Raw genomic sequence first — 22983 nt, forward strand, 5'->3', positions numbered from 1 at the left:
GATGGTTTCAGCAAGTATAGAAAAATATTTCCACTTGGACTTAGTATAGTGCTTTTGTGTTTACTGTATTAACATATCTTTATAGGATTTTCATGTGTATGCATTGATCTGTACTATCGGTATAAATTCTACTTGCACAACTGATACCAGTAGAAAAGGAAAGCACACACTAACACCACTTCCCGGGCAGATTTTATTTGTACACAAAGTCTTCCATTAGAAAGCCAGGCGCTCATATACAGCCAAGATGGTGCCGAAAAAAAAGGGTTACTCTCTGTACAGCATTCAGGCTAAAATCATGCACTTGGTTGCTACAGAACTGACTACATAGAACACTACACCATATGGTACTACTAAAACTGCCTCCAAATGCCAGCTACTGCTCTCTGCAATGTAGACAAATCATTACATTATTCTTTTTTTAAACCATATTACAGGTGGAACCCATGTACTATCAAAAATATCTCCTTTACATTTTCATCCTATGGGAATTTTATACACATAGTAGACAACAACAATTGTACAATAGAACAGTTATACTATGGAGCAGGTACACACCTTTTTGACCATTTTTACACCAGAATTAGCAAGAAGACTTAAACCTGAATAAACATACATTTTAGTAACCGATACTCACTCAGAGGAGGATGGGATACAACATTTTTCCAATTATTTGCAACAGAAACAAACTGTTAGGACATTTTCTTGGTAAGTTCCCCCCATCTACTTGAAAAAAAATCTTCTGCCACTACTACCTACCACAATGCTAAGCATAGCCAAACAAACAGAACCAAACGTAGAAGGCAAAAACATCCTACGAACACTATCACTAGCACACATGCTACTCATGTCTAGAGTAGACCTTCACGCTATGTCTGACATGGGAAGGAGAAAATCTGGCTACATCAATTGATGGAATGTTAGGAACAAAATGTCAGAGCGTGAAGCATGTTTTACTTTGTCTGGACAAAGTATTTAGGAGTCTATACAAGTTAAACACCTTCAATCTTACAATCTTTTGTTTTCCTAATACAAGGTATAACTGTAGTGGTTCCAAGCTCAAAGACTAGTAACATGAAATACTTCTACAGAATACACAGCTCGTACAGTTACAGGGCGAAGTGTTAGTCATCTAGTTCTGAGAAAGTCTTCAAACAAGAACAGTTATCATCTTTAAGGGGTAAGGAAACTCTGATATTCAGAGTTTTTCGTGTAGTTAATCTTGCATGGGTCAAATGCAATCAATAACACTGGGTGCTTCACCACAGTGGTGGGCATCAGCCACAATATGATAAAATTTGCAAAGTACTTCAAGAACCTTAAAAACAATGTATTTTACAGGTTGGTAATTACTGTAAGCAGTTACTATACACCTGAATTATTTTTTGAGATCATTTTTACATTACTATACACTCACAACATTGACAGATCCGAAACTGTAGACAGGCTGGACAGAGAGGCTTAAGTTTACAAGCTTATCTGACAGTTACTGTGCAGGAAGGATACAGACAGTATTGTATATATACAACAGACTTTCAGATGGTAGGCATACAGGAGGCAGACATACTGACAATGAAGTCGAGTAAAATAACACAAGCAATCTTGGTCAATGTACAAAGCAGTTACTGTCGGTAGTAGGAACTACTGGCAGAGTAGGACTGTGGATACGGGGGGCGAGGGGGAGGTGGGGTGGGTGCCTTGCCAATGGGGTTATGTCCGTAGGCCCCAGAGGGGGTAGCTTGCTGTTGATGGTATTCTCCACTGTACGCCTGCTGAGTGTAATACTGGCTGCCCTGCGTAGACTGGGCCTGTGCGGGGTACTGTTGGTACGTCTGGGGCTGCTGGTACTGTGCAGGATACTGCTGCTGCTGGTAGGACGTGTATGTCTGCTGGGGGGCGGGGGGATAGGTTGTCCCTGAGGGGGCAGAGGTGGTGTGGTACTGCTGAGGCTGGGGACGGCTGTAGTAGCTCTGCTGCTGCTGCTGCTGAGGAGGTGCTGGGGGCTGCTCGGAGTAACCCTGTGTTCCAGAGGCTGGAGGGTTGTAGGTGCTGGAGCGAGGTTGGGCCGGGTATGTGGTAGGGATGGGCTGGGGTTGTTGGTGCTGCTGCTGCTGTGTACTGGGGCTCCTGAACTCCTGTCTCTGTAAAAGTATGAGAAGAATGTCAGTACATGAAAATTTCATGACTTCTACATTGTCTTCCATATGCCTTTTTGCCAATATCAGTCCACTTGTGAGAGCGAATGCAGTCAATGAGCCTTTAATATCCTATCAATTGTTCCCTGTTATCTTTATTCTATTCCTTAAGGTCATACTTACAATATTACAAAAATCAACAACCAACCGTTCAAGCTAGGACAAGAAAAATTCCACTTTTGTTTCCACTACACTACACTACACAAACTTAAGTTGAAAGAGACTAACATACAGTACTACTTACAGGGTTGTATCTGGTCAGAGAAGGAGAAGCACCAGCCTGCACAGGGCTGCTCGCTACTGGGCTCTTCACATAGGAGCGGGGGTCCTTGGTCTCTCCTTCTGAAAGTTTATCTGGAAGAATTCCAACACCAAACAATCATCATTACAATGTAGTCATGCAAAACAAACTTACAATCAGTAAAAATGAAAGACAAAGCCTGCAGAACTTTGTGATATGATTTGAAAATTACGTTTGAAAGTTTAATACTGAAGGTAAACTTAAGATGCTTACCATGGTTGTATCTGGCATCAGGGCCGTTTTTGATGGGAGGAGGGGGTGGGGGTGGCGTCCTGTGCTTGCTGGGAGGGGGAGGGGGTGTGTGCTTGCTGGGCGGTGGAGGTGGAGGGGCCGGGGAATGGGACCGAACAGGAGAGTGGTTACTGTCCACAGACACTGAGCGACTGTATGCATGCCCTGTGGGGAAAAAAACAACAGAAGGATCAATAAAAAGGTTCCTTGTTTTGGTGACACACCCTCACAAAAATGCAACACACATAGAATATGTCATTTCCTTGTAAACATATACAATCCAGCTCTGTACAACCTGTAAATCCTGTACAGGATACTTAACAATGTCTCAAAACCAAATGCCCAGAGCAAAACCAAATGCCCGGAGCAAAACCAAATGCCCAGAGCACATAAGAAGTTGAAGGGACATGCTATGGTCTAGTGAACCAGAATGAGATAGACAAGTTACCTGGCTCCTTCTCCTTTCTATCCTTGTCTTTCTTCTCCATGCCTCTCTCCGTGCTCTGCCTGAGTTCTCGTCTGAACCTTTGCAGGGGGTCCTCCTCACGTATCCTCTCCACAGAGGTGGGAGTGCTCCTGTCACAGGGACAAAAACACAGTCAACAGAGAACAAAAACCATCTCTACCTCTGCATTTTCACACAAAATGTGCATACCCAATATTCCTTCATTTCCCAGGTCTTGGATTTTTTTCTACTTGAAATAAAATGCAGCAGAGTAGGCTCAGTAGATATATCTAAGAAGCAAGTTGTACAGGTGCTGCTGATTTAGCATTCCATTTGAAATAATGTATTGGAGAAAATTCTATTCAAGAAATGGCTTCAAGTGCAATTGGTTACAAGCTAAATGCAGAATAAGTTGTCATGTTTTTACAGCAATTTGCTGCACAGACAGTCACAAAAGTTGCCACAGATGCCACTTATGCCTTACCTTTGCAATCTCATGTAATGTACAGACCTAGCAGAGGCAAAGGAATGGAAGAGTGAAGCCTATGAATCAATGGATTACAAGGAAAGGCAAAGATTCAAAGAGGAAAAGAAGATAAAGAACTGATCTGAGGGTAAGAATGCTCATTACAGTGTCCCTGTGGGCAAAATGGAAGGATTGAAGCACCAGAGTAGTGTTGTTAAAGAAAGCTAACCTGCAATGCATGTACATCTATGTAACTACATATTGTTTCTTTGCTGAACACACGGAACACATACCAGCGCTTGTCCATATCATCCACTGCCTTCCGATCTTTCTCTTTGTCCTTGCACTCTACCTCCACTGTGTGTTCATACGATGACATGTTGGAGAGTGGGGACATCATTCGGTTCTTGATTGGGGTGGAGGGTGCGCTGTCAGGGGCCAGTTTAGTGGGTGTAGAGGCTGCACTGCTATTGGCACTGGAGTTGCCATCTTTCTGTCCTTGCTGCTTCCTCTTGCGGTATTCCAACAATGACACCTAGAGAGACATTTGTTTTTAGAGGCAAGGCCAAATAGAAAATTGCATCCCATATATGTAGGAAAATAAACATGCATGTAAAATTGTAAACAGAAAATTTGAGAATTCCGTGGTAACTATGACTCTTTGAAACAATCTCTTCGGCTACGTATTCCTTAAAATGTATGTTGCAACTTTTCAGTCTTTTTTTTACCTTTCTCTTTGCAATTGGTTTGGAGCCTCCATCTTCTTGGGCTGCTACTGGCCCTGGCCCCAGACTTACTGGGGTGGACGGTGCCGACCCAATGGGCTCTTCACTTTTCGCTGCATACAGACTTGGCAACGATGCGCTCAGGGACACACCGTCCTGTCTGAGAAAGTCACCTCCACTTGGAATAGTTCTCTCCTCACTTGCAACCACCTTGGGCTCCCCATAGCAGTTCAAAGATCCGGTTGCCTCAAAGTCGCTCGATCTCTGTCCTGGTCTATTTTCATATTCTGGTTTCCGCTCGTCCTGGAGCAAGGTGCCATCTGACAATGATCTATGGAACTCTGGGGAAGCCATTTCCTTTTTGAAGGGAGAGGAATACCTGGGTCTTGGGTCTCCATCTCTCTGGGAGTCAGTCCTTGTATCAAGCCTTTCTGACAAGGTCCTCTGATACAGGCTGCCACTCAAGCTAAGGCTTGAGGCATGGGAATCGTTCAGAGATGAACAAGAGTTTTGCAGAGTTTGCATGGAAACCTGTGACTCAGACAACGAGCTGGACAAGTCTGTCCTTTCCCTCCCTGAAGGGTCACATTCCATTGGAATGTTGGCTGGTTCAGAATACTCCGTGATAGCCGTGGAATTTTCCTCTACCTCCTTCTCCTCCTCCTGTGGCATTAAGTCTCTGGAGGAGTCTCCATGCACGCAGCTTTCTCTTCCCTCGTGCTTAAGGTCCAAGCTTGACATGCGGGCCCGCAGCAGGCTGGTTTCAGAACCTGACTTCTGTAAATGTCTATCCAAGCCTGATGCTGAGGTCACGCTGGATGCCAGAGAAGACAAGCTGTCCACGGAGGCCTGCTTAGAAAGTACCACCTGGCAGAGATGAACGAAACAATGTCAAGTTAACAACACCAGATAGTAAATGGGAGCATACAAGAGAATTAGAACATGACTTTTTAAACGGGTTGCTTTAATGTCTCTATGAAAATATCTTATGTACAGTACTTTTCAAACATACTATGGATAGAATTAACTAGAATCACTGAGCAGCACATCACTTATCACATCACAAGAGCATGATTATAAGCCCATCATCAACACACTCAACAAGAGCCACGGTACTGCACATTCCACAATACAGGCAACAATCTGTAGGAGGAATACCAAAGTGAAGTACATGTTAAAATAGTAAAGCATCCCGGCTGGGACCTTAAGAATTCTGTTTGATAAGTCAAGTCCTGTCCAGAGATGTGTGGAGTTATTTTTGGGTATGTTGATATACTACAGACTGCCTAGCTGTCAGTTATTGTTTTTTTTTGATAGGAACATCATTTAGTATTCAAAATTTGACACTACAATAAATCAACATACTGCCATTCCCTATTAGTAGGACAATCAAAACTGTAGAGGTGTGGCCTGTTTGAGTTATCATAAGGTGAAAGACATTAAGAAAGCTTTAAGTCTATAAATAATTGTGGGTTTGAGTAACTGCTACCTTAAGTATCTATAAATAATTGTGTTATAGTTTTTGCCAAGGACATACTTCACATTGACATTCCCAGCAGAATTCAACATCATTACAATCCTTTGATTTTTAAAAAAGATTTGTATCATGCCTTTGTTTCGGTTCTTTTTGAGGGACACAAACAGAACCTTTATCAATGCATATCTTCTTCATTTTGATTGGTACAGATCTTGTCGGTTCTGGGTTAGTTGGATTATGTGATTACTGATCAAAGCAAAGGCAGCATCTGCTACTGTGGAAATCAATTGATTGGTGAACGATCAGGTTTCACAGCAAACCAAAACGCAACGAAACGAAAAAACGAACACATTTGTCAGACCATTTACCTGGAAGGCATAGTACTGAGGTGGGTTAGAGTCATTGTTTAAGTCATGGTCATGAGCAGGGGAGTTTTCAGGTGAGGAGATGTTCTGCAGGGGTAAAGAGAACGGAGGCATGTGGTCATGCATTACACAATACATAAGACATGCTGCATTCTACTCAACTTAGGCAGTCTGCCAGCATCTACATTCTACTGAGCATGCTTAATACAGAGAAAAATAGAATACAAGATGAACTAAAAGTAATGCTCAGAAAGGAAGTCTGCAATCACTACAAAAGAAGAGTTTATATTTTGGGCAGTTGTGAGAATTTCCGTTTCAAGTTTTACATCAATACAAGTGACTAATCTAAATTTGAGATGGTTTGTCAGCTATCCTTGCTGGATCAGGGTTGGATCTTGAATTTGTCCTCAGCTTTGTAGGACTCTTTTCCTCATCATTCCAGCATTTGGAAGGCTTCCCTGTGGTGCTGATAGGCTATGTATCATGATAAAGCTTGGTAACGTTATGTTGGTTATACATTTTAAAGCTACAAGGTTTTACCTCAAACTGTGGAGTGCCTGGTGTGACTGGAGTGACGGGTGAGTACAAGGGTTTGAAGCCGTTCCTCATGGCATCATTGATCACAATCTTTGGCCTGGGTCCCTGTTTGGCAGCACAGTCCGTCTCCCCTGCAGAGGGTGGAGGAGTCATTGGCATGGGAGACATGCTCCCCTCTCCGGAGATGGACACTCTCAGCCTTCTCTTCTTCAGCGGAGTCATCAGTTCTGACAAAGCAACACAACAGAGTCAGGTATCATTTACTGGATTCTTAGCTATACAACCAAAGGGATCTTATCTGCAGACGTTTTGGTGACCCTTTGGCTACCGTCATCAGGGTTTCAAGAACTCTACTACTGTATTGCAAGGATGCTGTCAGGGTTGGATCTTGATTTGTCCTCAGCTTTGTAGGACTTGTTTCCTCATCATTCCAGCATTTTACTATAAACAGGAGGGTGAGATATAGTAAAGAAATTATGTTAACTTATTGTAGAATTTATAAGGAGACCTACATAAACTCTTGGTGTAAGTGGATAATTCTAAATGATAAAGCCATGCTGAAGCTGTGCCTCACCTCCTCCTGTCTCCTTCCCTGATAATGATGAGATGCTGCCAGTTGGCGACACACACTGTGGACTGTCTGGACCGTTCATGCCTGTTAAACCTGGGCTGAGGGAACCACCACTGGGAGCTGGGGAGTTACAGCCGCTACTGGGGCCATTGCTGCTTCCTTCACTCATCGCCTGGCGCAGCCACCGCTGTGGAGAACAAGCATGTTAAGATTGTTAATTTGTGTGCAGGTAACCGCTATTACTGGACTACGCCGTAAAGCTACAACATGATCATTGTATAAAGGCTACTGATTAAGTTTGAGGTTAAATGCTCCATTCTGGATGATTTTATTGACAGAAGTACACAATTAATGGTGATAAAAGTGGGTGCTGTTGCAAAGATCAAGTTTCACTGACGTTTCTATGGCAATGTGTCCCACTCTTGCAACCCCAGGGAGGAAGGTGGGGTGCAGAGAACAAGGTAGAAGGATGTATGAGGCCAGCTGGGCTCACATTTGAGCCAGCTGTAATACATGGTGATGGTAGTTTGAGGCAGCTAGGGTGATATCATTCAAGTCAGACAAGCAGAGAGAAACAAGTAGACACAAGGGGTTTCTTTTCAGAAGATGACATGTGATTTTATCACCCAAAAAGAAGATACCTCTGGCCAAATATGGAGTTACAGTAAGAGCCATGAAGAAAAGTACAACTCTGCTTCAATTACAGGGAAACCCCAGAGGACAAGTCACATGGTGAGACAATGCTGTGTACCTTTTTAGCCGAGCCGAAGCTTGAATCCAAGCTGGGTCTCTGCCTGGTCTTGGTGGCACTAGCCGGCACATTGTGGCCAGGTCGGAGCACGTATGCGGGTCCGGGGCTGCGTGCAGTCATGCTGGTGCTGCGTGTGTATGTAGAGACACTTGGACATGTGGTGGTCCCTGTGCTGAAGTCTGAGGGCTCCGTCTTGATCAGGAGTGGCTTGTGGGCTGACTGCTCGTTAGCTTTCTCATTCAGCCATTCATTCACAAAGAACTGTTGAGGCAAGAGCTATTGTTATTCTCAGATAAAGATGATTAGCAGGTTTTCAAGAGCCAAAATATTTCTCATTAAGCTGTTCTGATGTAAAGCATAAGGATAAAATTCAAACAGTGTAATAAAAGAATCTTTAATTCTTTTACAGGATTTACGAACCACAAAGACTAACTGAATAAGTTACATCATTATAGATGTATGTTTGCCAGGTAGTGCAGTTTGTAAAGAACATGCTAGGAGGCATTCAACAACTAAACCAAATTGGGACACATGCAGGTACTAAGATTTTCTTTCAAGGGAGACAAATCTACCTTTTTGGTTTTGGGAAACTTGAAGCCTTTGCCCAATGCAGCAGGGGATGGCTGTGGGGCAGCAGTAGTAACAGAGACTGTAGAAACTGTGAGTTCCTGGGCCAATGATGGAGATGGAATGGAAGGGGACAGGGCAGACACTGGAGTGGTTGGTGTGCTCAACTTCAGCTCTATCTCGGTAGTGACAACCTCCGTGTTTGCAGCTGTTTCCGTGATGGGCGACATGGGCATGTCGGAGCTGCAAGTGCTGTTGAGGCGCTGCCTCCCTCTAGCCGCATGATTCCGTCGGCTCTGACTACGACGTCTCCTGAAAGAGAACAATCAAATCTTAACAGGCCCTTCAGACAATTACAATAATCATGGCCTAGTTATAGCCCCAGCACAGCCCCATTTTCAGAATCCAGTGATGCTTCAGTGGCAGACAGGTAAACATGCAACAAAATAGTAACTGTATACTCACTGCACCTTACTGCTTAATGTTTCAAAGCATTTTCAAGTTAAAAAAAAAAGGAATGTTTAATGTTCAAGAGAGCATGACAAACACATGCAAGATAATCCTGGCAGGCAACCAAAGTATTACAAAGATGAGGTTCCATTTGCCATTCTGTTTTGTTGTGGAATGCAAGAATGTACCTTCTAATCTGTCTGTGAGGCGTGGCAGTCTGCTTGGGAATATCCTCAATGTCCTTGGGCTGAAATAACAAATGGTCAAGGTTCCATTAGCACAATGGAACAGGTCCAAAACATGCTCCAAAATATTTCTGACAAATGCAGTGCTTGTAACAGAGAAGGATATCTATCTGAGACAGAAAGACTAGTACATTGTGTAGGCTTTTTAACTGGTATTTGCTGGATCAGGGTTGGATCTTGAATTGTCCTCAGTAGTATAGGACGAATGGAGTCATCATTCCAGCAAGACTTAACACAGAGAAAACAAGGTTATGACTAATATAGTCTAATGCACAAGTTTGTTTGGTATATACCATGGGCTCTTCTCCTTCCTTATTCTCACAATCAGGGACCTTGGTCTGCTTCTGTTTCTCGATCCTGGCGTGGGCAGCCCTACTCCGCGCCGCACGCTTCTCCATCCGCTCAAACGTTCTCATCACGGCTTCCAGCTTCCGCTCTTCACGTGTCTGAAACAAACACAACAATATGCACTGAAGAAAAAAATTCCAAGACACATTCTTAAAACCTAGGGAGTTCAGCAAACATAAAAAAGTCATCAGATTAGTCAACATGACAGCCTAATGTATTCTACTCTGACTATAACCTATGGCCAAGTCGGATAGGTTGTAAAATTAACAGAGGTTCTGCCAAAACAAATTGCAGAATAAACCATACCTCCTTTCTCTGGCATTTTATCGCAATCAACCAAATAAATTGAGGCTGATTGTTTTTCAGTGGACCAATGAAAATAAGCACACAGAATTTTGTATCCAACAAAAACATAAGAACAAGTTAAGGTCTAAAAGGGCAGCAAGATCCTGCCTAAAACATGAGCTGATATTCCCATGTTGATGTCCCCACTACACACTTGGCTAACTGTTAGCTATGCGTCAGACGGGCTTGCCACTCCTCTTAGACATAACCAAGTGTCTCTACTATAAACAAACCCGTCTGACAGACCTGTAGACAAAATTATGACTGTTCAAGGAGGGTTATTGTCTGCTACTTCAGTCAATCAGCCCTATCCAATCTGGAAACATGGCAGCTCCACATCCACAACCAACCTCTGTGAAACATGGCCATCCCCATATATGGGCAGCCCAGTTCTGAAGTGACCTAATTAGCCTGCCAGGACATAATAAGCCTTCTTGACCTTTGCCGTATTTCTCATTTATGTCAACAGCATCGGCCAGTTGGAAATTTGCCACATTCAACACATGTGAGTCAATAATTCTGAAACACATTCCTCTCTTGTTCCCCATGTTGAGGATGCTTTAGAAAGACTGTTTCACACAGTTTCTACAACACGAGGAGCATGTTTGTTTGCCATGTGCATGGGACACTGATTTCAACTTCACTTATCTAGTCTGTGCAGATATGGGGCCAGCAGTTTCCAGCAACCCAAAACAGCTTGCATACCACATTAGTCAAGAGGGGTGACTTTCACTTTTTAATATCAGCTCATAACAAGTATCATTTATTGCCTATGGCTTGTTTCTTTTGTGTGCTTAGCCTAGTTCTGAGGTATGGTAGATGGGTAAGTAGTCTTTAAGATCAGTTCTTTTATCAGCTATGGGATTTTTCACCCAACAGATGAACAGCCTGAGGGTAATTTTGTGCGGAGGGAGAAACAAAAGGTGTATTTTCGGTGCTGCCCAAGCCCCCTTCTGTTGGGAGAAGAGCTCACCATCTTTCTTCTTCTTTCCTCAGCAGCCTCCTCAGTTTCTACATCCACATCTTTGCTCTCATCCTCGCCATCGGAGGTCATGTGGTTCTGACAAAAATGACGAATGGTAAGGTTCAGACTCCCACTGATGTAATCAGGCGAAGAGTGCAAGGAGATGCGTGCCAACTGTGCTTATGGGGCAACTAAAAGATGTTGCACTGCTTACAATATTGTGTCTGTAAGCTTCCAAGCGCAGAGTAGCAGATTTGACAACAGGTTTATCTAGCCTCTCCCAACCAATCAGGAAAAGCAACAGATGTTGCTTGTGGAACTTTCCATTTCATGCTTATTCATCTTGTTGAAGCTACACCCAGTTTTGTCTAAATGAAGTCCAAGCATTGCTTGCTTGTAGACTGGCTAAGTTGCTCATGACTGTAAGAACAACTATCCCCTGTTTAGTAAATGCAAGACGTGCCGTTTCCATGCTTTCGGCTTGCTTCTTGTAGTGGAACTTTGCAGATTTAAGACTTCAAAAAAGAAACTGAAATGCTATCTGTTGATTGCTGTGACGGTGAGGGTCCTATTTCTAGTAGCCATGAGCATAGGAAGATTGCTTTCCAACATAAAAATGCTCCTCAGTGATATATGATCGGTAGCAGCAGCACAGAGTAGTGATACAATCGCTCCTGTTCCAACAGAAATGAAAACCTATCAGCCAGCAGGGCACATTCAGCATAACCACAGACACAGCCTCGTGTGAACTCACCGTGGAGGCGTTATGGTTGAGGGAGACTCGGAGCGGAGAAACTTTTCTCTGCCGTCCGGTGCTGGACTCGCTGTCTCCACCAGACTGCTGGCCAGATTTGTTCCTTTTTCTCTTTTGCCTGAACAAGATTACAGAGAAATGGTTGGGGTCTAGCATCATCATAAATCACAATGTACAGCTTTATCATCATCTGAAATTCCTTCTAAGAACACAAAAGAAATAGATTTATATCAGACAAAGACTGCCCACTGGATATAAGTTTATAACAATTCTTTAAATAATTTCAGTAACAATGTTTCCAGGGCAGATGTTTAAGTTCATTTACAACATTGAGCCATGACAAAAGTAAGAAATATATAAACATAAGAAGTGCAAGTCATTTTACATGAAAGTTCTTTCGAAGAAAATAACAAGTCATACCCAGCAGAAGATAAAAGGCATGTAGCAGAAGATGAAAGGTACTTGTGCATTAATACATCAAACATAAACTTATAAAGTTCTTTAATTGTGGCCAGAGGAAGTGTATGCTTACTTCAGAAGTTCTTGTTTCTTGGCATTACTTTTTGCCACAGGGCAGCTTTCCCTTTGGCAAGCGCACTCCACTTCACAGGGACTGTAACATCAAAGAAAACCAATTCAAAAACCTCCTAATGCAATATGATATTACAAGAAATATGATATTACTATATCCTGTGCCCTCTAGCTACAAACACATGCAAAGGTGACAAACATTATCACACCTTTATCTGAAAAACATAAATCACTACAACACTGAGAGGTTATTCCTTTAATTGGGTGCTCTTTTGGTAGGAAATTTCTGCTTCATAAAACATGCATTGGTTTCCCAGGAAAGTGCTGTTAGTTTTTTGAATGCTGTAGATCCAACCTCTCGCCCACACACAACATTGCTAATTGTGATTTAAGCTGTGGAGGGATCAAACCTAAAATCTTTCAATCCTGATAAATTTCCCCTGGGATGGCCGAACTCTTATCACCATCCCAACATTACCTGTGCATTTTTAACACTAAGGAGACAATACCTCTTCTTGCTACCTACCAAACCTTAAAATACATTCTCTTCAATATATGTTATTTCTAAAGACGTCTGATAGAGTGCAATAAACGGTACCAAAGTTTTATAAGCACAGGAAATTTATCTAACTGGTAATAAATGACATTACCAGCAGAGGATACAAATCATATGTCCGTGCGTCACTATGACGGGAAACAAGCTGCCCACAGTACAAATTAAGAACTCACCAGGTGTCAAAGTCGTAGTCGAACCCGATGGTGATCTCCGTGCCTTTCATGATCTCCTCTAGCGAGTACACACACAGGTGGATCATACCTTCCAACAGCACATGTCGGACCTACAGCCACAAAACATTGCTTAATCAGCTATAGTGGAGGAAAACTGACATCAAACAACAACCACTTCAACATTGCCTAACAGGAGGAAGTGTGCAGGAGTAGTAGATCAAATCATCAAAAGAAAGGATGCACACAGATGCACACATTGGCCATACAATCTTACATACTTCTTGTTATGCAATGCATTTTCACGAAGTCTTTTATACATGGAGCCTCTCTTGCTACAAAAAAGGACTTGCACTTGATGAGGAATTCTGGGGCTTCCCCATCCATGTGCAAGCACGTCTAACCCCCAGATGATGGGGAACAAAAGACGTTAAATTGGATAGAGAGAGAGAGAGAGAGAGAGAGAGAGAGAGAACTGGAACTTTCGTGAAACAGCTGGCCAACGATCAGTTTCAGCCCAGAGTCACTTAAAAGAAGACAGAATGAAATTTGTTTCTGGCAGCTGATCATCTTCAAAAATGGTGTGGGCTGGGAGTGCAAGTGTCTTTTTAAGGACATTGGTGCACAGGATGTGATTGTTAACTCTAGTATATCCAGCATTCGTTAGGCCAATACACTCCAGGAGGCGTTATGTGTCAACTGTAGAGAGCAAAAGACGTGAATTCTTTTTAAGGGCCCATAGAAGGTTCCCATTAGTGACAGCTGGCTGACATACACGCATCTGTGGACACCTTGTTATATGGTAAAACTCATCAAGCCTCCAACTACATTTGAAAATCTAACAACATGATCTCCATAGTCCGATACGGTTTGACTCACGTGAGGAAGGTAAGTGACAAGTCTGACATACAGTAGGGCATCACGCCCAAGTTTGACACTAGCATATCTTTCCCTCAACTACTCGCCAACTTTAAGCCTGGTAGACATTGCCAATGTTCGCAAATAACTGCAGTAGCAATCATATTGGTGCATTTGGAGGCACTCCAACTCCCATGCAAACATGGAACAGCCAGGCCCCACTCTTGAATCACAATTTCTAATCTAACCGGCAGCTTCAACAGGGTGCTTCACAAGTACTGCTGAGAAGCTTTTTGCTAGTTGCCATCTTTGATGTTTCAGGCCAAGAGTCTTCAGCAGACTGTTTCATGAAGCCGTCTTTATCTCATATTTTCTAAGTAAATGTCATCAAAGGGCAGTGTGTGCTTTTCTCAGGCAACAGTTAATTTGTGGAACACATTAGAACATAACGCGAAAAATCTATTCAAGAAAATGTTGATAATAAGTCTTGTGAGGTTTTCTTTCTTCTTCTTCTTTAAACAAGACAAGCATGCACGTCCACACACTGCGCTTCTAGAAAAGAAAGCTTGCTAATATTCTGAAACAAAGCTTACACGCAAAATGAATTCTAGGAGGAATAAGCTTTTGACAGGGGAGCAGAACGGGAAAACTGATAACCTAAGGACGAAAATATCAAAATACAATATTTTGTTCCAGCAATAATTTGGCTTACCTCAGCATTCGGTGTACAGGACCGGCGGATGTACCTGGCAGCATTGCCAAAGCTCCGGGCATCCACGCAAATTTCCAAGCCATTTACGGGGTAGAACAGCACATAGGGGTGTGGCCTACAGTACAGAGAAACACAGCTCCACTGTTAGGATGCTTGCATGCAAATACTTAATACATTCACACCTAAACATAAACTATACCCATGTCACTATAGGGAGAGTGGAAAGACCCACCATAGCCTACTGACAAACATCAATATTTATGTTTTTCAAAAAGCAATACATACTAACATAACAAAGTCTGACACTGTACAATTTTCATAAACCTGAGCTACTTCATTACTCTAAATGTTACAGGTGTTTCACCGGAGTTGTCACAAAAAACGCTAAGTAACAACCTTACTACTACTAGTACATTGTTTCATGGAAATTTAAGTAAAAAATGGAGAAGTAAATTGGAATAATCACAGGCTGGCACGCAGTCTTACCTGGAATCATATTGTCTGGAATCTCAGCAGCAATTAAAGGCAAACTTCTCCTTTTGTTGTCATTATCTGTCTCAGTGGAGCCTCCAGTGTTCCAGCTACACTACATTTTTCCAGCCTTATGACTGTCACCTGAATATGACTAACTGAGAAATCTTAACCATGTACCTCTTGAAGAAGGGATCCTGGAACTCCTGCCTTGTCATGACCTTCCCCCTGTATTCCAGGATGGGCTGGTTGTCATGGAGATCCCGCAGGGCCCTGACACACTGCAGACACAACATGTTGTCTTAGTCTTCCAACTTAGTTGTCTTAACCACAGGAAGTATAGATTTCGCTTTCTACTACATTCCAGGATACTTGAGAACTTTTGGATACTCCCTTCCTTACATATTCAATCTTTCAACATGTTTGTGCATGCCCATGAAAAGATATTACAAACAAAATGGAAAAAACGTGCCATTTCCTCTCGGACCAATTACAGGGACCAAGTAGACTGGAGGGAAATCTGTGCTCTGACTAGACTTAGTCTTGAGCTCCAACAGAATCAAAACTTTAAACCCTCCTTCCAAGAAATGGGCTACTTTTACCTGTGCTGAAGATTTATTAACTATGTTTGTCAGACAGCCTGTCACTCTCTAAAGCAGTTGTGAATTCTAGATATATAAATCACTGATTATCTCAGGCACGGATATCCTACAAAATCCCATCCTTACATAACATTCTTTTCTTCCTTTTTGTATGCTCTTACCTTCATGGCACTGCCAATGCTGGCTATTTCCCCTGACTCCACCTGAAGCTGGTCTGACGAGGTGATACACACATCCTGTGGAATACAAGAACAGATACCAATGTTACGTAAGAAATGGCCTGTCTTCTGGTCTTCTGAAAACAGTACTAATGCTTTGTTGGGTATCACATAGGCAAACAGAAGAATGACTCAATGCATTGTCCAGAGAATAAATGTGTGACAGCCTACCTCTTCAGTATATTGTCTGGACTTCAGGAAAGAGGCCAAGTCTGGGGTGTACTGGTTGAAAATGGCCTCTTGGTAGACGTCACTGTCACTGAAGAAAAAGGAGTTACTGTCAGTACTTGCGTGTAATTGGACAGACTGGGAGCTTGTTATCTGGCTTGGTGGCACTGTGTTATAATTGAACTGGGTAGGCAATTATACAGCATCCTAGGCAGGCAGTCTATCTCGTGCAAGCTGCAGAGAAATGGCCTCAATGTGACATGTCTCAACTCATTGATGGATTCTGGAGAAGGAAATACAGCGCCTTGGGAAGCCAGGTACAGTAATTGCGCGTAGGTGGATTTGCTTTCAAATGCAGGAACAAAAACATCCATGCACCACATTACCGAGTTAAGCCCTTTCTTCAACCACTGATGATGTATGGTACACTATTGGTACCAAACTAACATTTTTCTTTGCATTTTTGATGTCAGAAATGGCAAAATCATATTGTCTAGATCTTGCTACCATTATCCATGAACATAAGAGCTATAAAATCATTAAGGTCACTGCTTACATGTGAGGAGAGTGGGTTTAGACTCAAATTTGATACACGAAAAAATGAAGCATATTCAGTTCAGTCAAAGGAACAGGTTTGCTAATATCAATATCAATAATAAATGCACGTCACACATGGTAAAGCGAGGAGGTATACAGATCTTCCTTCAGCAATTACCATGCAGGTGGGTATCTTGGCATAATTGTCAATTCTAGAGCTAACACCACCTGTTCCCAGGCGAGCGCCTCCATCTAAACCATCATTAAAACTTGTTCTGACAAACAAATGACGCAGCATTGCAAATCAGAACGTAATAGCTACTCGGAGATGCGTGAGCACGAGACAGGATCCAATATTAATGGGGCTTAAACCCGAGCGGTTAGCACAGGAGACGGAGAGAGAGTAGCAAGGCATTTTGAAATTTCGCCTGAGCAGAGGGCAGAAGGCAAAAACTCATTGTAAGTCAGTCTCCAGTGTGTAAGTCTTGGCATGCATACAACATATTCTGGTTGACAGAAATAAACATAACAATGTTAAGGCAACCATGCAACATCCTTCCCTTTATTGCTTGTGGAAAAAGAGAATCAATCTGTAACAGCCAATAATAGCCTGCTACCTACCGATCACAGCGAGTCAGAATGTTATGGTTGATTGGGGATTGTACTTGCCACCACATTTGCTTGGAATGGGGCATATAAAGGATCTCTACATCGCAGCAGAACTAACCAAGGGGAACCTGATTTCATCACACAAACTCACTTCTCTTTTTAAATGACTGTCAATTTTGAATCTGGAATGATATACCATGCTCACTTACTCAGTTACCTACTGTTTTATGGGAAGCTTTTTCACAAACTTGATACCCTTAGAAAACTATACGCCCTTATTCTATCTCATTTTAAAATGTGTGGCATTTTGGCACTTGCCGAAGGGCTTTAAAGCATTTGAAATGCTAAATAAAGCCAAGGGCAGTATGTCCCCAATGAATATGGTATACCATCCAATGCCTTTATTGTTCTTCTGTGTGTGGATATGACTTTTCAAGGTCAGTGGACAAGGGGGCACAAATATGTCCTTCAAAATGGGCATGAAATATTAAGTTCCCACACCTGGGAGAACCATGGAGCCATCTAGGTGAGCTGCCGGGAGAACAGGAGAATAGCATGGGGACATTACTTACTCAGGGCTGTAGTCCCAGGGTTCGTTGGCATCTTCATTATTCAGGGAGCTGAAGCCGTTGGGCGTGCGGTGTACCTGTCAAAAACACACCAGGGAGAGACTGCATTAGGGACAATATTGGCATTTTGGAAAATGAGGGTCCGTTGGTGCACTTTGGCAACGCATGCAATTGTCACATAGCAAAAAGCTTTTACCAAGATGAAACCGAATTCCATTGTAAGAGAAATGTGTTACCCTTCCCTGAATTATCTTTATCTGCCACATTCAATCACAGCTTACTAGGTTATGGGCTGACATGCATGCAAATTCCCAGGAATTATCTGTACAGCAGATACAGGCATTACTCCCACAGTGCGATAGTCAAAGTCACCTTGTGCGAAGGATACGTATCTCATCAGCCATTCAAAAATCAGCATTTCTATTCTTTCTTTAGCTTTCCTACAGGGCTTTCCAGTCTCCAAAGATTCCAATGATACAACAATGATAGATCGCTCCTGCTAGAAAGGCTTTCAGGTGAACTGCTTATTACAAACAGCATCATTTTTCATCAGGCATCAAAGGAATCTACTTTTACAGGCACAGACAGCTCTGACACACCTTTGCACACATGTGCAAATATTGGAAGTCTTTCAGGTAAAATTATGCACCAACTTGTCGGGTTACAACAGCTTCTGATATGCAATAATGTCTCTACATGAAAGGAAGCTTCATGTACAATTTATACTTATAGAGTTTCCTATAAAGTGCAATATTGACTTCATAAAATACATAATTTCCTGAAAGACAAAATCTATTTATCAACATACTAGAAACATTGTATAATTTGAAACCTTGTATGGTATACAAAGGTCACCCCACAGTATATCAATGAGGTACAAACCAAAACAGGATTAGAAGCCACAATAAATATCATGTACAAATGTGCAATGACAGAATCCATTTAAAAGGGATATTTTTTATAGCGAAGGGCACCATTTGTATTTAGGCAAGATTGTAGTGATTTGTATGATGCTGATTTTATTGGACATGTATTTAACTCTAAGAATAAAGGACTATGTACAGCAAAAGGGCGATGTGGTCATTAAAAAGAAAACAGTCCACCTACCTTTGGTCTAGATGCTCTTCTTGTGGGATCCCGGCATGTCTGTACATAAAAGAAGAATATAATAATTTAATTTTCTGGATCAACATAGGGGTTTCTCAAATGTTGAACAACATACGGAATATGTAAAAACTAAACTAAACCACCTGAGGACCACTTTTACTCCTTGAACTTTAATAGCAATTCCACTTCAATGGACATTTTAAGCACATTCTTTTGGGGATTACTGCTACTGCTTTCATGTCTCTAAGATTAAAGTGTTAGTATAAACTGTTTTGAAGTTTGGATTTATAAGTCAGAACACTCGCCCACCCACTTTGCTAAAATAACTCCAGGCTAATTCAATCTTGTTCAAACATTTCAGCCACATTAGACTGAAGAATCAATATTTATTAGATATAAGTTATCAATATTCATACATACATTGTTGGAAGAGTTTACTCCAAGTTGAACCTTAGTAGGATGGGGCTATAAAAATTCGCCCTGAGTAATAGGGCCATAACTCTACAGCGAACAATGGAAATCGACAAAAAGCTATGGGACCAGGTGAGACAGGTTGTTTAAACCCATTTTCTGGCAAAAGAGACCATGAAATAGCCATCTGTCTGCACCTGAATGCATAATTACCATCTGTTCCACGAAATACAAAACCTTCCTTCCTCCTCAGTGTTACAAATGGCTGTAAGTTATGGACTAATATCAGAGAGGCAACATTCGTTTGGAGCCCTTCTGGCCATCGGAATCGTCGTGTGATATGAAGCCTGCAGTACGAAGGGCAGCGGTTCAATAATTCATCTGCTGAATGACTGGTACCCATTTCTAACAGCGCTGGCACTGGCAAAACCAATACCAAGATTCAACAACTAAAATTGAATGGGAACATTCTGCCAAGCTGATCTGTAATGGTAGGGGCAATCTCCTGCCTTTGTTATTACTATGGCTATTCATACAACAGATGTGTCTTAGGGAAAATCAAGTTCACTAGGCTATCAATAAAACCATCAATAATCCAGAGCTCCACTAAATACGGACATGAAGCTGAAGAGTCCTCTCTGAGGAATGACTGGGACTTTTGTCATTACTTAAACTGCAGGTTTTATGAAGGAAACATGGTGGAAAGCAATTGAGCTTTCGCATTTCAGTATAATTTTGTAGGTAAATATTTAATTGAGGCCTAGACACCTGTGTGGTATAGGTCTGTTTCCAAAGCCACAGTGAAATTGTTCTGATTGTACCACAAAGATGAACTTGATCAGTACATGATATACTTCAATCTTACTTGACACAGCTGACAGTGTTGTCTTCTAACCATTTCTGTGTCCAGCTAGTAAAAACCTTTTGTGAATGAATATCTAGATAGGTTTTTTCGGCAAAACCAGGTCCAGGACAGAATAACTGAGTTTTCTAAATGTCATTTAACGACATACACAGAATCCTATGTTGGATGCGTGCAATGGAAACTAACTTACGTATGTCCCAGAAACCGTTCTCCACAAACCTCTATCAATCAGACCTATCAAGTCATGATCTAAATGGTACCTGTATTTTCACATTACAGGAAAGCCTGCAGCACTTTTATCAGATCCCTCAGTCATGCTGTAAACATCTTAAAATATAGCTAAAAAATATCGATAATAAATAACATTAGAGCTCCATTATTGCTGATCCCAGATAAAATTAATCCAGCAGCAATACTCAAGATGAGCCAGCTTGGGAAGCTTTATTAGATTAACCGAATGCTGACACAAATATTGGTCGCTGTTCCATGCTACATAGATGTTGTAGGCCTCACCTTCACCTTCTTTTTCCTGCCTTCGTGGTCTTTCTCGCCGCTTTTCTCCCGTTTGCGTTTCTTGACCTTCCTGGTGGGCTTGGTGGTGATGGTCACACTGGTCGGCGTGTGCGACACCGCCCTGTAGGTCAGCATCTCATCCCCGCTCTCCGTCCCACTCGTGTCATCATCTGAGGAAAAGGAGGCAAAAAATTCAATCTCCTTCATCTTGTAAAACTAGGTGCACCAGAGACTGACACTGAATATTGACTGGTCAGCAGTAAGTACTACGTAGCAATAGCAGCTATCAGGTGTATCAAACAGGACAAGAACATACATCCAGTCAAACATCATTCTTGTATAATCAACATTACTGGGAAAGAATTGCATGCCTGAATTTCACCATGTATGCCTGGTGGACAATTCTCAGAACAAGTCATTCATCTTTCCAAAAATAAACCAAAAGTATGCTTGAGGGAAAAAAATGAAAGGTTTCATCATCAACTCAGGTTAAAAATGCTGTTGAATGAGAAATATTGATAGAGGTTGATGGACACTGTTTGGAACAATAATCTCATACCAGCCTCATGATGCTATGTCCCATGGATAGCAAACGGACTCCAATATTAAGCCACAGCACTTTTAACCTGCATTCCTACTGGCTCAGACTGTCCACAGGTCCACAAGCATGTCACATGCACAGTATCAGTTTAGTCCAGCCTACTACGTAAATAATTGAAGACAAGAACTGGAATAGAAGCAGACTAATGTTCCTGTAAGATGCCATGCTACTTGTTTGGCTCCTTCGATCTATCACTGTGCCTAATCACACCAGTAGTAGCTGAAAGCCTGCTGTTTACCATTCACCGGGTAAACTATGACATCATGGCTGTGATGTCATTACCAATCATGTGATGTCACATGGACAGCTGCATTTTTTTCTCTTTGAATATTCTCTACCAGACAATCACCAAAATAGGCTGGACTGAACATACTTTATTACAAGGAAAAATAATAACACACAACATGCTTCAAGATTTCAACATTTTCAGGCATCTGGTTCACGTTGTGCAAAACATTTTGTTGGTGATGGAAAAAATACAAAAATACAATCTACTCAGGTATTTCACAATAAAGACATGATTTAACAGGGAAGTACCACAGAGTACACATTGCCTGTGGATCAAAAGTAAACCACAAAGCAAAATCTGATCACTGCAAAGAACTAGATAAGGGTTCCCTTGTAGCATACACATAACATGCATTCCCATTACAATTGGTGCAAAGCTTTCGAAGATAATGGTCTGTGGTAAAAATATCATGACACAAATACTAAATGGTGTGGAAGTTTTTTGAAACAGAATATTCAATGGTACATAAAGGCTGGACAAAAATACTGCAACAGTGGCACATGAGCTCACCTCCTAATCTGACCAGGCCATGGGAACACTGCAGCCTTCTATGGATATGGTAACCCTCAGATTCCATTTAACAACATGGCAACCCGTGGACCTCATTTCAAAACATCAGCAGCTGTTGCTGGACCTGTCACTTAATACAGAAGTACACTGGAAGTCATGCAGGATAGGCTATCCCATCAGTGTGCTGTACATCACAGCAGCATAATTTGCTGGTGGTGGACATCCTCCTTTTCAGAGCAACATCAAGGCTTTATTAGATATCTTCATGAAAGCTTCTTGACTGATTAGCCATTCTGAATGAATGCCAAGTCCCCTTTCATCCCATGCATCAGTAATGTCGTCTGGAAAGCCCACTGACAAATGAAGGACGAAGAGGCATTGAAACTATCACTCCTATTTTTAAAAGGGCGCAATTCTAGAGGGCAGTCAGGGGTGAACATAAAGGACAGGGTACCACTGACCATACAACACCTGCAGGATCACAGCCCCTTGTGGTATATGGTAAATTTCTCAATATACAATATGGGAGTGTCTGATGTAGTATCCTATCATACACTACAAATTCCTGCATCATATCACCAATATAGGCGTATGTGCGTGCAGTAAGCTCAGCAATACATTTCACTATCTAATATCATCAATGACAGTGCCGAAAATTTTGGGATGTCATAAAGTTACCGGGAAAATAGGAAACAGTATTCCCACTGCAGCTCCCCCAAATCCTTTCCTCTGATATCAGCAGCATTCCGGGTGCTGGAAGCAATATCAAGTAGTTCCTATCCGCCCACGGTAGGTGAGCGCCAATATCATTGGTGGGTCGCAATCTCATGTAACCCAGCAATCTGCCCCCACCTCATACTAAGATTTCATGTGGCCTCTCTGTGGAATAGCCACCCTTGACAGGCCCCTGGACTTGGCTGGTGATGAATAGGTACCCATTCCACATACC

The 22983-nt window shown here is 42.0% G+C and overlaps 1 protein-coding gene across 9 annotated transcripts in view; it reads right to left on the bottom strand.

Moving 5' to 3' along the window:
• Positions 1 to 179: 179 nt before the first annotated feature.
• Positions 180 to 22983, bottom strand: part of LOC136435287 (inactive histone-lysine N-methyltransferase 2E-like) — a 47138-nt gene continuing 24334 nt past the window's right edge. For 4 of the 9 annotated variants that reach the window (XM_066428617.1, XM_066428622.1, XM_066428621.1 and 1 more), the window contains 25 exons: positions 20635 to 20804; positions 18846 to 18884; positions 17742 to 17815; positions 16027 to 16114; positions 15799 to 15873; positions 15216 to 15316; positions 14565 to 14679; positions 12998 to 13107; positions 12270 to 12350; positions 11738 to 11855; positions 10993 to 11079; positions 9620 to 9772; positions 9270 to 9328; positions 8637 to 8943; positions 8065 to 8325; positions 7317 to 7500; positions 6746 to 6969; positions 6209 to 6292; positions 4367 to 5230; positions 3932 to 4173; positions 3657 to 3683; positions 3176 to 3303; positions 2710 to 2892; positions 2440 to 2549; positions 180 to 2141 (listed from right to left, as the gene is read on the bottom strand). In XM_066428617.1, the coding sequence (XP_066284714.1) occupies positions 1623 to 2141; positions 2440 to 2549; positions 2710 to 2892; positions 3176 to 3303; positions 3657 to 3683; positions 3932 to 4173; positions 4367 to 5230; positions 6209 to 6292; positions 6746 to 6969; positions 7317 to 7500; positions 8065 to 8325; positions 8637 to 8943; positions 9270 to 9328; positions 9620 to 9772; positions 10993 to 11079; positions 11738 to 11855; positions 12270 to 12350; positions 12998 to 13107; positions 14565 to 14679; positions 15216 to 15316; positions 15799 to 15873; positions 16027 to 16114; positions 17742 to 17815; positions 18846 to 18884; positions 20635 to 20804 (4403 nt within the window). In that variant the 3' untranslated portion in view covers positions 180 to 1622. Of the gene's footprint in view, positions 2142 to 2439; positions 2550 to 2709; positions 2893 to 3175; positions 3304 to 3656; positions 3684 to 3931; positions 4174 to 4366; positions 5231 to 6208; positions 6293 to 6745; positions 6970 to 7316; positions 7501 to 8064; positions 8326 to 8636; positions 8944 to 9269; positions 9329 to 9619; positions 9773 to 10992; positions 11080 to 11737; positions 11856 to 12269; positions 12351 to 12997; positions 13108 to 14564; positions 14680 to 15215; positions 15317 to 15798; positions 15874 to 16026; positions 16115 to 17741; positions 17816 to 18845; positions 18885 to 20634; positions 20805 to 22034; positions 22117 to 22983 lie in introns of those variants that run through there. The other 5 variants (XM_066428625.1, XM_066428618.1, XM_066428624.1 and 2 more) reach the window with 5 other exon arrangements.

Source organism: Branchiostoma lanceolatum, chromosome 5 (genome assembly GCF_035083965.1).
Source record: "Branchiostoma lanceolatum isolate klBraLanc5 chromosome 5, klBraLanc5.hap2, whole genome shotgun sequence".
NCBI classification, from domain to species: Eukaryota; Metazoa; Chordata; class Leptocardii; order Amphioxiformes; family Branchiostomatidae; genus Branchiostoma; species Branchiostoma lanceolatum.